This window comes from Mesoplodon mirus (assembly GCF_964341445.2).
Source record: "Mesoplodon mirus genome assembly, chromosome: X".
In the NCBI taxonomy this organism is placed as follows: Eukaryota; Metazoa; Chordata; class Mammalia; order Artiodactyla; family Ziphiidae; genus Mesoplodon; species Mesoplodon mirus.
The window spans coordinates 134,597,070-134,614,669 of record NC_138981.1 but is presented as its reverse complement, the minus strand read 5'-3'; the positions used below and the strand labels follow the sequence as shown (position 1 = coordinate 134,614,669).

Sequence of the window (17,600 nt, the reverse complement as noted above, 5' to 3'; positions counted from 1 at the left end):
TAAAGGACTGAATCATCAGGAAAGTTTGATCTCCCTATGGTACTACTTTAATATAAGGACAGATTTTAAAAAAGGAGTAGACTAAAAATGTATACTTCTAGCCCATCAGTACAAATGAGAAAAAAACTATTTCTTGTCACTATTATAGGGAAGCCTAGGCCAGTTGTGCAAACTAATAGCTGGCAATTATGACATTCAAAGTTGAGAATAATTCAATATTCTGCTACTGATGAAATTCACAATGGTTACTGATATTCACAAGTGACTAAAGAAAAGCACACAGTAGCTTTGATGCAGATACATCAGAATTCTCTAGGTGAAGTTTCTAGGTGTGAGAAGCCAAGAAGCTTACAAGTATCATTCTTGTTTTTTTTAAAGTTGGTGGTTCTATAGCGTATTCTGTATTGAGTTGAGCATTATTATTATTATTTTATTATCTTTTTTTTAGATGTTGGGGGTAGGAGTTTATTAATTAATTAATTAATTTTTGCTGTGTTGGGTCTTCGTTTCTGTGCAAGGGCTATCTTTAGTTGTGGCAAGCGGGGGCCACTCTTCATCGCGATGCACGGGCCTCTCACTATCACTGCCTCTCGTTGCGGAGCACAGGCTCCAGACGCGCAGGCTCAGTAGTTGTGGCTCACGGGCCTAGTTGCTCCGCGGCATGTGGGATCCTCCCAGACCAGGGCTCGAACCCGTGTCCCCTGCATCAGCAGGCAGATTCTCAACCACCCTGCCACCAGGGAAGCCCAGTATCACTCTTTTGAAAAGAGCATTCAGGGCTTCCCTGGTGGCGCGGTGGTTGAGAGTCCGCCTGCCGATGCGAGGGACGCGGGTTTGTGCCCTGGTCTGGGAGGGTCCCACATGCCACGGAGCGGCTGGGCCCGTGAGCCACAACTACTGAGCCTGCGCGTCTGGAGCCTGTGCTCCGCGACGGGAGAGGCCGCGGCAGTGAGAGGCCCACGTACCGCATTAAAAAAAAAAAAAACCAAAAAACAAAAATAAGAGCATTCATTTGATAGGTGTGGGTACTGCTGGGCTGCTTTTGTTTGCTTGCACTCAGTACACAGAGTCTTACATGCATGTGGGGTTGGAATAGGTTTTTTCTTTTCCTTCCACATTGAACATGGCTGTCGATAGGGTATAAAACTAAACAATTAGGAAATAATGCTTGCAGACTGACATCCATCTGGTAAGCAAGGCACTGCTTCCTAGTAACAACAACCACCTAAAGAATCAGGTGCCATTGAAAACCCATGGGCTTCATATGGATTTTTGTTTGATTGAATAATATATGAACTATGGAAACAATCAGGCCTATGACTCAGATCTCTTTTTCTCAAAAACATTTCTGACAGCTGAGTTTTTTCCCCAACTTTGTTACAAAGCAGTTAACCATATTATTTTCCGAAATGCCCTATGATGAAAGGCTATGCTCTTCCCCCCTGGATCACATATGACCAAAATAAGCTTGAAAACCCTATGTCACAGATTTAGTTGATCAACTGTGGAGCAAATAATGAAAAAAAAATCTCTTTCAACATTTCCAAACTGTTGATGTACCCAAGTGCCACTCTAATTTAAGCACATTACTAGTGGACCAGAATGGTTAAATTACGACAAAGAAAGGCAAGAGCAGACACCAGGAAAAAGTGATTTCCTGTTCTGGGATGAGAACTGGCCTGCCCAGCAGAGAGGAATATCCAATCCACTTGCGGTTATATTTCTCTTTACAAAATGGCATTTTTGCTTTTAATCTCTTGTGAGTCATAATATTCTCCCTGTAAACAGTTCTCACAGGCCAGGTTGAGGGTGGGTGTCTGCCCTCAAGGAACTAACAATGTGACTAGATAACTAGTAAATATGTATGTAGTAAGTGCTACGATAGGGGCGAACACATCGGAGCATGAAAGGGGGAAAGGCTCTTGAGCCCGTCAGGGGGAGGGGACCTATGGAACGTATACAAGGAAAGCTGCACAAGGAGTAAGGTCAAAGCAAGGTGGCAGGTTGGAGGAAAAAGAGTGCTCCAGGCAGAGGAAACATGTGCATACGTCTAGAAGCAACAGAGAGCAGAGTAGTGTTTCAAGAACTCTAGGTACTTCAGGTATGGCTCAAGCCTCTCTCAAGTACAAGGGAGAGGAGTGGTAAGAGATGATATTGGTCAGGGGACTGTGAAAGAAAGGCCTTATAAGCAACAGGAAGGAATATGAGCTTTTTCCCAGGGCAATGGGTCCATGAACCCACAGACACTCCTCCACATCCCCCAACTCTGACGATCATTTGTAGTCTAACCAGGGGAATAAACATTAAAATATAAAATTGAAATGTATTTTTCAAGGAATGTTTTCCTACCTGCCAAGCCTTGAGTTCAGGTTTCTGGGATTCCCCTGCTACAATTGATGAAACCACTAACACCTAAAGCAGTATAAGGAATGCAAGTGATGTCATTAACTATAACAAACGATACACAGAAGCCTGAACGCAGGACTTTCACTGTAGGACTTCTAAATCCATTTCTAAACAATTAGGTTAGTTCAAATATTGAAAGTCAGTTTTAAAAATATGGTTTTAAGTAGTAACTTATGCATCTAACAGAGGGTACATTTTGAGCTACTACAACCTGTAAAATTTCAAGAGCTACAGCATGAAAAAATAAAAGTCCACCCTCAAAAGAAAAATGTGACCACTGAATGCAACCCTGTATTTTATGTTTACAGCATAAGATTTGTCACTGTGAATAAACTGAAAAGTAGTTATCACTTTGGTTTGTAATATCTCATAAGCTGGCAATCAGATTTGAAACAAATATAGCATGAGTAGCCTTATGAGCCTAACCACAGAAAATACCCAAAACACCAACTGTAACATTTGGGTTGAAGAAGTTACTTTCAGTATAATTCAAAGTGACAATTATTTCTTACCCTCTGGACTTTTGTGCTGTTAGGCTGAGAAAAATGAGTGCTGTTTTCCTTTACATCTATATGCTTTTTTTCTTCTGAAGGAGTAGGTCCAACCCTTGAGTTACTGGAAGGTAGGGAATTTGGTGGCATAATTTCCTTGGTGAAAAACACAAAACACACAAGAGAAAAAAAAGGACCAATTTTTAAGACTTTTTTAAGCTCCATTATTGTATCAATGATCATATTTTTAAGAACAGAAACTATTATAAACAGTCTTGGTAAACAAACTTAAAGAATGCAAACGTTATGCAGTAAAAACGCACAAAGATTTAACTTCAGCTAAAAGAACCTAGACAAAAGACTATGAAATATATGAAAATTATGGCAATTTGAAAGGATTTTATTTCAAACAGTACCACTGTGCAGAAGAGCACGCCCTTACCCCCCCACCCCAAATACTTTAAAAAATGTAAAGCACACAAAATAAGCAGACACACAAAGTAAAAAAGCCAAAGGATGAAAGCCAGAAAACCTAACTAGTGGCCCAATTTTGTCTCTGTCAGGAACATTAAATAACATGTGAAGAGTGCTTCAGACTTTTTTTTTTTTTACATTTGTGATTACTCACTTTGAAGATCAAGAAATAAGGCTTAAAGGGGTTAAAGTGACTAATCCGCAATCACAGCATTAGAGAATAAACAGAGGCCGTTATCTACAACTGCAATTAACTGGCATGCCTGATAGAATTTTTACATTCACATTATGTGCATATTGGAGGCCTCTAAGTTACTATGTCAAATAAGACAATAAAAGACTTTTACTTTTATTAGAGAAACCAGAAACATACGCACTAGAAACATACCTCTTCTTGTGGAACATTTTTCTCATTTTCAGCTTCAATTCTCACCCTCACAACTCCTGACTTGTCCACAATCTCCTGAATCAGTTTTCCATTTTTTCCTATTACTTTGCCTAAGGTAAGAAATGAATAATTCATGTTTGGTTTTAAAAACACATACCTCAAAACAGTAAGCACACCCCACCATAAACTATCACATTTTATATATACGTATAAAATTTCATATAATTTCAATTCTTTCTTTCTTTCTTCCTCTGTATCTGTCTGTCTACCTATCTCAAAACCAAAACAGAGACTCTTTTCAAAAAGACAGAGTCAAACTGGCTTTCCATTTTATGAGGTCATCATTGTTCAAACTCCTTTCGTCAGGAGTTAGTTGATTAATACTTGTGAACTGATAATACCTGTGAACTGATATGGGTAATTTTGAATTTTTAAGGCAGTTCAAAGATAGGCTCTTATTTGGCATAAAAGGGCATATTTTAAATGTTCAGGTATAGTGGCGTGTATCATTCTTTCTGCAAAGTTCTATAAAAGGAATTAAGGAAAAGGACAGATAATAGAAAACACATTCGCTTCTTTCTTTGACAATTTCAATTCTATCTGTACCTGATTTAAATCTGCTTCTTTGCCCATGGCAAATATTTTTAGAATTTTATATGGCATATTTATAAAAGGTACTCTAAGTTTAAAAGTGGCTTAAGCAGCTATACGTACATCTAAAAGTACACATTCTTCAGGCCAGTGTGTTAGTGGATTACTACTCTTGTGCATTACTCATAAATTATATTAGTATGTTAGAAGGTAAAGGGATTAGTCAGGGTAAAAGATTAAGAAATCACACTTCTAACTTAAAACCACAATGAAAAAGCTTAAAACCAGTTCAAGATTAAGTTTTATCAGTATCATCTGTTAAAACTCCAAAGACTCCAAATACCAGTAATGAATGGGCACTCGATTCTCTCTCATTTTATAAAATTTAATCATATACTTAACTGGGAAATGACTGCTTTCACAGCCATCATCATGCATTAGTGTAAAGCAAGACATTACAAATATTAAGAACTGATTCTAGAAATCTATGTGTGAATTACATCTGATTCCAAGGGCTCTCCCAAGGTTCTTAAAGCACCCAGCACTGGCCACGCCCATCATGTGCTTGCCCCACCATTTCACCTGAGGTAGGGATGGGGAAAAAACTGGAATCGAAAATTTGCTGAGCCAGTCCTAAATAAGAATGCAGGAAAAGCCCTGTCAAAGCATGACCTTGTGGTTCTTCTAATCAGCATAGCCTTGGCACTCTTGCTGTGTGTGCCAGCCTCACTCACCCCCATAACCTCTTTTGACTGGTCAGTGGTCAGGGAAAAGAACTGACACCACTAAATCAGGACTCTGGATTTGGGTCTTTCTGTCAATTATTTCAGCTCTCCTTCCCTTCAAATGAAAAGGGGTGGAGGGAGGAGAGAGTCTTCCCAAGGTTTTTTTCTTTATGTCTATAACACTTATTAGACCAATTCACTGTCAAAGTGGGTGAAGAACAAGCAAATTTTTAGAAAAGAAAGATACATCAGTGTACGTACCAAAGAGAGTTTGTGGGAAATAAGAGAGATCATAAGTCATATTGTGGGACTTGAAAACTCATACAATACCGATTAGACATCTCCCTATAGATCTGCCTTGCCAAATTTTATACAAAAACGCTTTCTGAAAACTCCTAACATTCCCAGTGGTGGAGGAGACAGCCTCTAAAACAGAACTGTCTTATTTTACTAGGTAGGAACAAAATGAAAATCAGGCTTTCTGGTGAAAGGTCACTGCTGGGATCCTCTTCTGTTCAGGTAAAACCACAGGTAGAATCTACTTTTAATAGCAAATAATCAAATTCTACATTACATAGTTATTTCCAATTCCCAACCGACAGGTTACTATAATTCTGCTCTACCGAACTGGAATTGTTTTGAATAGGGGAAGGGAAGAGAACTAACATTTAAAGAGTCCCCTACTATATCCAGAGCTTATGTAATTATACCTTTATCTATAACTATCTATCTATATCTTCCTATTTAATTATCACAATCCTATACGGTAGACACTATGATCACATTTGTTTTAGAGGTGAGGAAAGTAGACTCAAGGAGGCCAAGTCAGTTGCCCAAGGCCAAATAGCGACCAAAAAGTGAAGTAGAGCTGAAATCTGGATCCAACACCTACACCCAACACCTTTCCCTATCATCAAGCCATCTCCAAAATGAACTTTCGTGACTCTGACACATAAGTTTTTATTCAGTAATTTTTGAAAAAACTGTCTAATGGTTATATTTTCTAAGAATTTCTAAATTTAAAATAACCTTTCTAACTATAAAATGTATGCAATTGCTTGACAAACTGTAAATAAAAGGAAAATAAATATCATTCACAACCCCACTTATCCTGAGGTAACCAGAATGGTGCTAATCACACATTTCCCATACACACAACTGGTGTGCAAGTTACCTCAATAACATTACATAGTCATGCTCTTCAGTTGTCTGTAGTCTATAGTTGAGAAAATAACTCTGCATTATTTCCCTAGTATTTTATACTTCATCTTCAAACTAATTGTCTTTGGGAGAAAAATACTATTCCAAGTGTTTTTTAATGGCATAGGAAGATGTTTATAATTCTATGCTGACAAAAAGAGCAGGCTAAGTAGAACTGAAAGTATGTGAAAAAAATGCATAGTTAGTCCTTATCTTCTCCTTTAAACATTCCAAAGGGCATGCATTACTTTTTATAATCAGTCAAGATATCAAGTTAAAATTTTATTTTAAATGTATAGGCAGTGTGTCCCAATTTTATTTATAAATTTAAAACATACGTAGTATTTTTGATAAAACTGCACTTTGTCGATATGTTCTACTAAAGATAACTGCACCTTTTAAGAGCGCTGGTGAAGAGTTCCTATGTATTTGCTGGTACTCATGATTGGTGATGATCATGAAACAACTCAAGTCAAAATGAAGAATTACAGTTGATGTTGCAGAAAGCCCTAGAGACATTCGGAATTACTTCTAGCTTTGGAACTTATTAGATTTAAGTAACCTATATTCAGATCTTCAACTCTGAGATAATGAAGAGTGCTATCATTTTATAGCCCCATTGGAGAGATCAAATACCAGTCTACTCCAAATTATAAAAAGCCCCCAAATGTCATAAATTTTGAAAAAAACATATTTAAGATATCAATACATATAGTGAAGAGGCTGTGCAAAATTTATCCTTCCAGGAACCAGTAGGTTTGAACTAGCAAAGCAGTATCTTTTGCACACCTTCTGAAAATGTAATCTTTGAGTGCATTTACCAAATATTTTTTGTACACTGTAGCAATAGACTATTTCAAAGACTAAGCTTCAGCTAAATGACTCCCCGAGTGAAAATGGAATTCTATCGGTATAAATAAACTGTTTACCTAACTTTTGTTTTTGTAGTGTGTGTCAAAAGCAATTGCCGACTCACCTACTAAGTTCCTTGGAACTTGTATGACATCTTCAGCAAATTCCAGAAAGCTTCGAGCCTTTTTCACTGCATCCTGATCCTAATAAAAATGGGGAAAAGATTTAAATCACCAAAAGATGAGCCAGCTGAAATACTATTTTTTATCTTAGAAAAACACTATTTAGTAAAATATTTACCTCCCCATAAATATGAAATGTGCAGGTATCTTCATCTAGATCAATAGCAGTGACCCCAGGTACCTTTCTAGCTTGCTGAATATTAGCACCATGGGTACCAATAGCTAGACCCATCAGATCTTCTCGTACGATAAACTGTTCGTGAAACCTTGAGGCAAGTTGCCTTGAACTCTGAAGAGAAACACACATCCGATTAGTATGCTTTATCGACTATTAAGACAACTGTATTTAGGTCAGCCATGTAAATTATCTTGCCCCTGTATATCAGGGACCTATAAATCAGTTTCACTCGGAAACTAACAGGTTTAAGAAAATATTTCACACAGCGTAAGTACTTTTTAGGTCACTAAAGGTCTATGCCATTTGATATATTTTTGTTAACAGGAAAGGGCTTGTTGACAATTTTCCCAGGTAACTTTTGCAAACCTATTTGCAAGGCTGCCTTAGTTAACCAATGACACAATGTAATACTTAAGAAGCAGATCAAATGTTCCCAAATAAAAACCAGCTCACTGGGTCTGACAGACTCAATATTAATTAAGTAAAAAAAAAATTTAAATACCATCTTTACAGAAAATTGTATTCATTTCATTTTTAAAATTCATTTTCATTGGAGTATGGTTGCTTTATAATGTTGTATTTCACTTCCTTTTATTAAAGGATATTGGTGTGTGTGTGTGTGTGCATACATTTTTTCTTCTAGAAACAGTGCCATTTACATAACTTATTACTAGATACTGTGGGCCTAGATAGTCCTCTGATGAAGTGATGACATTAAAAGGACACCCTCCCACCCCCACCCCCACCCTGAGTAAAGGAATCATAAAAATTTTGGTATAGTAATTAAATTGAATGATCACAGAGTATCAAAGATTTACAGCTTATCTTACATATGTGCCTGCAACCTAAAATGAGATCAGAGTCTGTAAGACCTTGTGATCTGGATCCACAAGTAAGATGAATTCTTTCAAATATTCAGTGATGACTGAACTAGGTTATATTGACACCTCAAACTTGTGGATAATCACTCTCTTTAGATAGTATTATCAAAATTTAATGTTTAGTTCTAGCATGCCATTAATGAAAACCAAACATATTAGTGGCTCATGTTGAAAAATGGAAATTTCGTATCTGAATATGTGGATCTCTTTAATATTAGTAGTGAGAAAAGATAGGCATGCACGCTAGTTTCTCATTATTCAACATACCTGATAATTTGAATGAATGAGTGTAACTACTATAAACAATTTTAAAAGTATAAAATCCTTTTTTGTAGATTAGAGCAACAAAATGTATCAAATATTCCTAGGACTTTTCAAGAGGTCATGTTTTTTGAGTCCTGGTTCATTCACCTGGTTCATTCTTTTCAATTGATAATTCACTGATAAATGATAAGCCAAAGGAATGATAACAGACCATTTAAGAAGAATTAGATGTTTAAGAAGAGGTAAATGAGTATATTTCCACAATACTCACAATGAAAGTAAGGAGGCTGTTCTGGCCTAAAAGCTATGAGAGAATCACTAAAGAAACCACAAACTTGTGAACACAGGGACATCAAGAAAGAATGAGAGTAAAACCCAATTAAATAGACCTCCATATGGCCGTAAGGAAAACAAAGTAGCAAAAGGAGATATGAATGTCTCCTCTCCTGCTAAGAGTTCAGCGATCACATATTAAGTTGGAAGGTGGCACGTTTCACAGGGTTTTACAAGAATACAGCCTTTAGTAGTAGTCACCTTTTCTCTTAAAATGCAGTTTGGAACTCCTTTTTTTCTTTACTATTTCAACTGCATGATGTTTTCCCTCTAACGAAATGAATAATGATGAGGAACTCTGGAATCTGACAATAATATACTTCAGTTGGCACATTAAACTAAAATCCATTTAGTTTCTATGGTAATGGATGGAAGTACTAAATAGTTATCAATGAAAATAAATGTATGGTGATGGAAATTATTGGAGGATTAATAAAAGTAGATAAAATGCACCTTAAGAGACGAAATAGTAAGTTAGGGAAATAGCCTCTGGCAGGAATCTGAAGACAGGAGTTTTAAAGAGTGACAACCAATTAGAATGAAGAAGTTCTATACCCTTTTAAACAGAGATAAACATACATAATGAAAGGAATATGATTAGATATTTAAATACTCTCTAGTACTTTAATGATAACATGTTATATGGAAGAAGCATTGCTTCATTTTATTAGCAGCTTTGATGAACTTCTAGTAAAAAGTGAGTTGGCCAGAAGTTCCTTAGCATACATAAACTGCTGCTTAATTCTGAAACCTCAGGCATAAAAATTTTAGTATGATTATGCATTGTACAATTTAATTTTTCAAAATATAGAATATAAGGAATTGCTAAGAAACAATAAATAAAGGACAAGCTGCCCATATTCAAGTTTTGTAAACACACAGTTATTTCTAGATAATCTTACAACCATCCCTAGAGAAAGCCACATACCTCTAGCTGCTTACTGGCTTCTTCATTTCTCAGTATCAGAGACAGCTTAGTGCGCAGACTCCGAAAGTGCATGTCAATCAGCATGTGTGCGCGCTTTGAGGTGACTTCATTGATAGACTAAAGGATATAAATCAACATCATTATTATCAAAGCAAATGCCCTAAATGAAATACACCAAAATAGACAACTCAAACACACTCACCAAAATGACAAGCTGATAGTTTTCTGCATCATAAGTTACAGAAAAGGCACCAACTGCCTTTTTAAAGTCCTTATGTGCCGATTCTTTGGCACACCTAGAAATAAAAACAATATCCACTGTGAAGTTCAGATGACTGATTACCAACTACTGGTACAAATATATGCAGAGACATTTGCACTTAGTAGAATTGTAGATTCATATTAAACTTGATTTATGCAAAATATGCTATATCCATTTAACAGTTTAGTTCCTTTGCTGTACATTTCTGATATACTCAGGCCAATCAAGCATATGAGATTACAGAGAAAGGAAAAAACCAGTTATGTTCTTAGGGGATTACTGGTGGTCGTAGATGACCAGAGGTGACATCTTTAGGGGAACCACTCTCCCCTGCAGGCTTCCTGATTTCAGTTACATATGGTAGGTCACTAATTTTCTTGAGTCAACTGTTGGACACTTTTGGGGATAGCTACAGGATACCCAATTTTGTTTTGCTGTTTCTTTTCTAAAGAAAAAGTGCTGACCAATTTAAGGGAGAGAAGGAAATGTATAAGAATCAGAAGGCACAAACATACATATGCAATCTCTATAATCAAGAAGCAGGATTTCTATGTATTGTGAAATACAAGTTACTGTTTATCTAAAGTGTGACATGTCCAAATCAAACTTAATATACGCCTTGATGAAATCTTTAAAAAGGAATTTCTTCTCTAAAAGGTCTTTAAGCATTACTTCAGATCAAGGTTTATAAGAGAGATGACCTTCTGAAGCTTCTTTAAGCTCTACTTGTTACATATTTATCTGAAAATACTAGCTAAAAGGGAAAAACCTGGACAAATCTCCATTGCCTAGAAATTGATTTGTGACTTAGGACAGAGTATCTGTATTAACCAGTTTCAAAATCTTAAAATTCTATGAACAATGTGTATTTTAGAAAACAAATGTACATCAGCCATGTATGTAACCAAGTAAGTTTAAACAAGTGGAATGTTGGCTTGATTATATAACTGGAAAAAGCTAAATATGTTTTTTTCACTACTTTTGCAAACCATTTTTGCCAAAGTTCACTGAATTTAAAAATTGATTTCTATTATTTGAAAACTTATATTCTTTTAAATTAATTGCATAGCACATCTAAGTTCTCAGTCTTTCTTGCATACCAACTTACATTTGTCGTAAGTCTTCTGGCACGTCCAGTTTGATTTTATGGAAAGTATCTTTTGTGGCAGGTTTGTTGGGATTAACTGAACGTAAACGTTCAATTGTGACAATTTCATTGTATGTAGCATCACATGCTGCATATTCTATCACATAAAACTGTGAGAAATAAATGAAAGTCATTCCTGGTCACAGTGTTTAAAGTAAGAACAAGAAGCTATACCTATTCAGTTGTTTTTCAATTCTCTAGAGGAAAAAAAACTATTTGATCAACTAACAAACACATGAAATATACTGAACATGTAAACATTTAAATAAAATGCTCAAGTTAGATATTACTTTCAAATAGAAATCCAGACTGAAATGTAGTATACCTGGCTTTAGAAAAGGGAAATCGCATAAGAAAAAAAATTTAAATAGGCATTTTCCTACCTCACCCTTTATCATCCTCACTTTAGCTAACCACCAACAGCAAGGCTCTTTTTCATTTGCTCTGGAATAAACCTACACAAAAATTACAACATAGAATATTTCATGATTAACATCATTCAGAAATCTATAAATTATCAGACATCAAGGAAAATTTCTTAAAATGACCTTAGGTGTCTTTCAAGCCCATAAGCTGTAGACTTTAAGCCAGATTGCACCCCTACTTCTAGACATACACACTCAGAAACTACCTGATTACCTGGGAGAGTCCTGTAAAAAGTGCTTTCCTATTTCCCTATGCTGCCTCAGTAATAATCAGTAATCTGAATATGAATGCTCAAGAAAAGTTGACCATTCATAAACCTGGGCATACTTTCCTTGGGTACTTTGTGAGCTATGAAAATGTATCTAAAAAATGTAAAGACAGATTTGTTTTTGTTTTACTCTAATAAGCAAATAACAAATTGGAAGTTACTGACCCTGGCCTACTTCCTGGCTGCATGGTCACTAAATGGGTAAGGCCACTGACTACTCAGCCCACTAAGGATACCACCTGGCATTCATGTATCCTGGGAACTAAATGGACAGATCCTTGGTCACCCTCTGGTCTCCTGTCCCCTCTCCACTAAAATGGACAACTCCACGCTGGCAATCCTCTGGATACCACGTTCCTGCTCTCACACACTGTGGATCAGTTCTTCTAAACTGATCTCTCTGGCGACCACTTCACAGTTCACTTATGATGTGCAGCATGGAACCTTTTGTGAAGACACTAGCAAATCAAGGTTAATAGGAAAAGAGACACATGGAGAGAGAGACAGAAATACTCAGAAGTAGAAAGACAACACAGGGAGGACAAGGAGGATGGGGAGGAGAGGATAGGAGAGAAGAGAAGACCAGCAACTCAAGGCTCCGACTCTCGTCTCCCTTTTACTACTGAAGCTAATAGTTACACAACACAGAGATGAAATACAACTTAACGCAACCTCCTTTCCCTCTTGCCCCCAACACTTCCTATCACCTCTGCTCTAGCCAGAGAAATAACCTCAGTTATTTGTTAATTGTCATGTAACACAATGAGGTCATCCTGGCAACTGTGGTCCATTGGTTCCCATCTGTTGTGTGACTAAGTTGGGAAAAAAGTCCCCTCTATTCATCACTATTATGAGCGTTCGTGGTACAGACAGACCAAAAGACCTAAGTTAATGGTTATACAATACAGTGACTCAGTACAACTTGATTTAACCTACATTTCTCTCTTGCGACCATCAATTCCTTTCAGCTCTGCTCTAGCAAGAGCAACAACCTCAGTTAGTGAGGTCACTGTAGCAACAGCATCTCACTGGTTACCACCTGTCATGTGACTCAGTTGAGGGAAAAAAAGAAAAAACAGTCCCCTTTATCCATCCAAACACTATTATGAGGCCTTCTGATACAGACAGACCAAAAGTCCTGGTCCTTGACTTCAGGAAGCTCGTAGTCTCCTGGGGAAGTGAACAGCTAAAGGTCCTCAAGTACAGACACTGTTTGTGCTCCCTACTGGGATCCGTCACAAAACCAAGCCCAGTTCCTTTCACCTAGTAAGTACTGAGTACATTTTTGGTAAATAAATAGCACTTTATTCTATTTCCACTATAAAGCTGTAGAGAAAAGAACACAGGCCTGGACATCCAGAGACCTTCTCTGAGCACTCTCTAAAATAGCACTCCTGCCCCTACATCACCTTTCATCCTCTTTTTTTCTTCCTAGGACTTACAACTTCCATAGTATTAGCTATCCTCACTAGAATGTGACCTTGTCAAGGCTGGGTTTCATGGTTTCACTGACCATCTGTACCTAGTACAGGAAATAAGAATTCAAGGACCTAGTACACCTTACCTGACCTGTACAAATGGATTCTTAGCTGCTTCCATCATACCACAAATGTTCATGAAATTGCAACTGTTAACAAGGCATCGTGGAGAAGAGAAGAAGCTTAAAATGGAGTACATGAACGGGGAGGAAGAAAAGGATACTATATAGACCAACTACAACATAAAGCAGACTCCAAGTGCCTTTTAAGTGTCACAATGATTTTCAGTGGCTAGAGAAATCACAAATATAATATTTTTGTCAATGTGCTACATCTCCATAGCACTTTTTGGTCAGACATCAATGGCACATAAGCAGTTGGTTCATAGCATCTCCTGTGAAAAGATGTTTTACCTGTATGTGTATATACTAAAACTCACAGATGAGTTTTTACAAATACCCCAGGAGGATTTTCTGCTACTTAAAGAAAGCCTAGGATGCTGCTCTATCGTTAAGGAATGATTTTTTCCTAACCCATTTTACTTAAAATGGGGACACAGTTGTAAACTAACAATATATTATTCAAACAAAAGATTCAGAGAATGAGGGAAGGGGGAAAAGAAATACTAGTGGGCAAAGGAAATCAGTGGTGACTTTCAAAGCTGCACCCTGAGTACTGCTCAGGCAGCCACACTTAAGCATCAATAATGTATTATTTCCAATCATTATTAAGATGGAGCAGTCAAAAGCACATATGCATCAGAGCTGTAATTCTCAATGCAGATTGAAAAGTGTTAAAGACAAGGGATACAAAAGGCACAGGCAAATTAAATGCTCCCCCTTCTTCAGTGCTTAATAACTTGATGGCAGGGGAAACTTACCTCAACTTCATCGCTTTCATTTATATCTTTATTATAACCTACAGGTGGTGGGAATCTCACATCATGGAATGGAATCTGCCTCTCTGGCTGCCAGCTGCAAATAAGCAAATGCAATTATTTAACATGCTTTTTGGTTTAATGGAAACAATGACCATGCTGCCATCAACTTTTGGTTAAGTGTGACCGTTTGGTTTTCTAGTTTAAAGAAGCAAATGCTTTAAAACTGTCAGTGTTTTGCTGAGTGGGGCATAATGGCAATATAGACACATTTCAACAAACTCTGCATGCAGCACAGCAGCCTCGTAGTTCTATTTGGAATATTTCTCTAAACACAACAGATCAACATTACAATTTTCCAAACAAGTCTTTCTTCCGATAATTTCAACCTTTAAGAGTTCTAAACTCAGGGCCACAACAGCAATTTCCTTTGATGCTAAAATACGTTAATATCAGTAAGTGTTAGTAATGTCATCACCATACTTCCACTTGCAAAGGAATTGTAACCACATTCCGATGACCACAGAAACTGGTCCTAAATGCCCTCTAATTCCCAAGCAAAATGGGGCACTCAGCACATTAGCAAATCACAACTCACTTTTCCCCCTTTAAATTTTAGATCCCACGAGGTGGTCAGTTCCTGCCATGGACAGCTGACTGCTGATCAGCATGACGTACCAGCATGCACTGGCCTGGTGGGGTCTCCTACACCACAGAAACCGGATGGAGACAGCCTAGAGGAGTTCAGTAAGTTGCCTATGTTTTTTAATTTAAAGTTATGTGGAACAATTTTGAAAAATACCAAATTATTCTTTTATATCTACAATGATATAGAATATTAAAAGATAAACTTTGCAGAAACACTGGAGGATTCAACTGCTAGAGCAGTCACTTCTAGGTTTTCTGCTAAAGGGCTCTCTAAGTAAAATCCTATTGAGAAAAGTGCTTTTTTTTTTTTAAAAGAAGAGCTATTATATAAGATAGCAGGGTAGGTAAGTCAGAATTTGTGTAAATATGATTAGGGCCTATATTACACTGAACCCCTTTTCTGTATTATTATACACCCTTGAAAACTCTGAAACTTAAAAAAAATTGTCTTTAGGGAATTCCCTGGTGGTCTAGTGGTTAGGACTCGTTGCTCTCACTGCCAGGGCCCTGGGTTCAATTCCTGGTCAGGGAACTAAGATCCCGCAAGCTGTGCAATGTGGCCAAACAAACAAAAGTCTTCACTTCAGAAAAACTTTTTAATATACTTACTGAATTCAGTGACTTAACATGTTAAAGATTCATTGCTAAATTTGATTTGTAAAGCATATAATAATAAAGTTTCTTCATTCCAATGAATTATTTTGTCTTAAGTATAGAGATGAAAGTCAAATTTTTTATTCAAAAAATACAAAATATGGAAGGCAAAAAGAAAGCATCTAAAATAATGTGGTATTATAGGAGTTTCTTTATGATTGAAAGGAAAGAGAGGGTAAATATAGTCTGAAGTTTTACAAAACATCAGGTTTGTCTTTTGTTTGTTTTAAAAAACCAGAAAAACAAAAAGGAAATGCAAGGAAAGTACTACTTTGGTAGGGACCTATCAAGTCCTGGTGACATGCTCAAACCCAGTGTTGAATCTCATACATACTACACAAACACAAGGAAAAAGTTGATCTATTTCAAATTCCCAGGATGACAGCTAGAAGAGAAACTTGTACACAGCTACGGTAAGCAGACAATTAGGAGATCCATAGAAAGAATAATTTTAAGTTTACAGTAGAAATCTGGTTGAAAACAAATGAGAACTGATCACTGTATAAACAAATAGATACATTCTTGAATGCATAGAGGAAATAAGTGTTTGCTTAATACCTTAGATTAAGGACTCTAGGAGAAACTTAAAGAGTAGCAAATAAAGATAACTCTCCCTTTATGGGAAACAGTGTTTACCTAGTGATGGAAACCAGCAGATAAGAGTATAAGTACAAGAAAAAATTTACTCTCCAAGTTATCAAAGATTCCTCTGTTAGAGGTGTGATGCTGTTATCTAGTGTATAATGCATGGATAATCATGCAGAGGCAGATTCTGGAACTTTTGGCTCTATGTATTCAGAGAAAGGTATTCTATTATCCAAACTTGTATTTGGGACCAAGACTATTTGTCTAGAGCTGAGAATTGGGCTGGATACTCTAAATCCTTTTATCTGTCTCCCTAAATGCGTTTTAGGCATCCGAGAAAACTACAGTTGACCCTTGAATAACTCGGAGGTTAGGGATGCTGACCCTCTGTGCAGTCAAAAATGCACGGATAGGGCTTCCCTGGTGGCGCAGCGATTGAGAGTCCGCCTGTCAATGCAGGGGACATGGGTTCTTGCCCCGGTCCGGGAAGATCCCACATGCCGCGGAGCGGCTGGGCCCGTGAGCCATGGCCGCTGAGCCTGCGCGCCCGGAGCCTGTGCTCCGCAACGGGAGAGGCCACAACAGTGAGAGGCCCGCGTACCGCAAAAAAAAAAAAAAAAAAAAAAAAAAAATGCACGGATAACTTATAGTCAGCTCTCCGTAGCCACAGTTCCTCCATATCTGTGGTTTGTATCACGGATTTAACCAACCCTGGATTGTGCACTACTGTAGTATTTACTACTGAAAAAAATCCACATATAAGTGGTCCTACACAGTTCAAACTCATGTTGTTCAAGGGTCAACTGTACTTTGCCCTGTTGGCAGCTAAAAGATTCTGCTAACATTCTAATTATAGCATGTTTGGGTCAGATACTGTATTTTAACAGATTTATTGAGATATAATTCACGTAACCATATAAGCATCCACTGAAGTGTATGTACAAGTCAATGGGTTTAAGTATATTCACAGATATGTGCAACCATTACCAGTCAATTTTAGAAAATTTTCATCACTTCAAAAAGAAATCCCATACTCTTTAGCTATGGCTCTCCATCCCCCACCAGCCACTAAGCAACCACTAATTTATTTCTTCTCTCTGTAGATTTGCAATCTGCTTTTGATACACTATTAATTTCTCTTGGTAAATAAAAGCCAAACATTATAATTGTTGACCAGACTTCAGAGTTCAGTAAAATCCTAAGATCATGACCACATCTATACTCTGGTTAAGGAGTTTATATGTACTTTAGAATCTGGAATGGCTACTCTGAAAATAGCCGTTATCAGCATTAAAAAAATTTAGTCAAGAGACCTGTCTCCCCTAATAAAATGTTAACATCTATACTATTGATGCCTTTGTA

General features: G+C 37.1%; 1 protein-coding gene across 15 annotated transcripts in view; it reads right to left on the bottom strand.

Moving 5' to 3' along the window:
- The window catches only part of FMR1 (fragile X messenger ribonucleoprotein 1), a 37,542-nt gene that overhangs the window by 10,640 nt on the left and 9,302 nt on the right, over positions 1 to 17,600 (bottom strand). For 9 of the 15 annotated variants that reach the window (XM_082610739.1, XM_082610746.1, XM_082610740.1 and 6 more), the window contains exons 3-12: positions 14,355 to 14,448; positions 11,686 to 11,757; positions 11,264 to 11,412; positions 10,096 to 10,189; positions 9,894 to 10,010; positions 7,428 to 7,598; positions 7,252 to 7,330; positions 3,760 to 3,869; positions 2,919 to 3,053; positions 2,350 to 2,412 (exon numbers count right to left, since the gene is read on the bottom strand). In XM_082610739.1, the coding sequence (XP_082466865.1) occupies positions 2,350 to 2,412; positions 2,919 to 3,053; positions 3,760 to 3,869; positions 7,252 to 7,330; positions 7,428 to 7,598; positions 9,894 to 10,010; positions 10,096 to 10,189; positions 11,264 to 11,412; positions 11,686 to 11,757; positions 14,355 to 14,448 (1,084 nt within the window). The remainder of the gene's footprint in view (positions 1 to 2,349; positions 2,413 to 2,918; positions 3,054 to 3,759; positions 3,870 to 7,251; positions 7,331 to 7,427; positions 7,599 to 9,893; positions 10,011 to 10,095; positions 10,190 to 11,263; positions 11,413 to 11,685; positions 11,758 to 14,354; positions 14,449 to 17,600) is intronic. The other 6 variants (XM_082610744.1, XM_082610747.1, XM_082610737.1 and 3 more) reach the window with 1 other exon arrangement.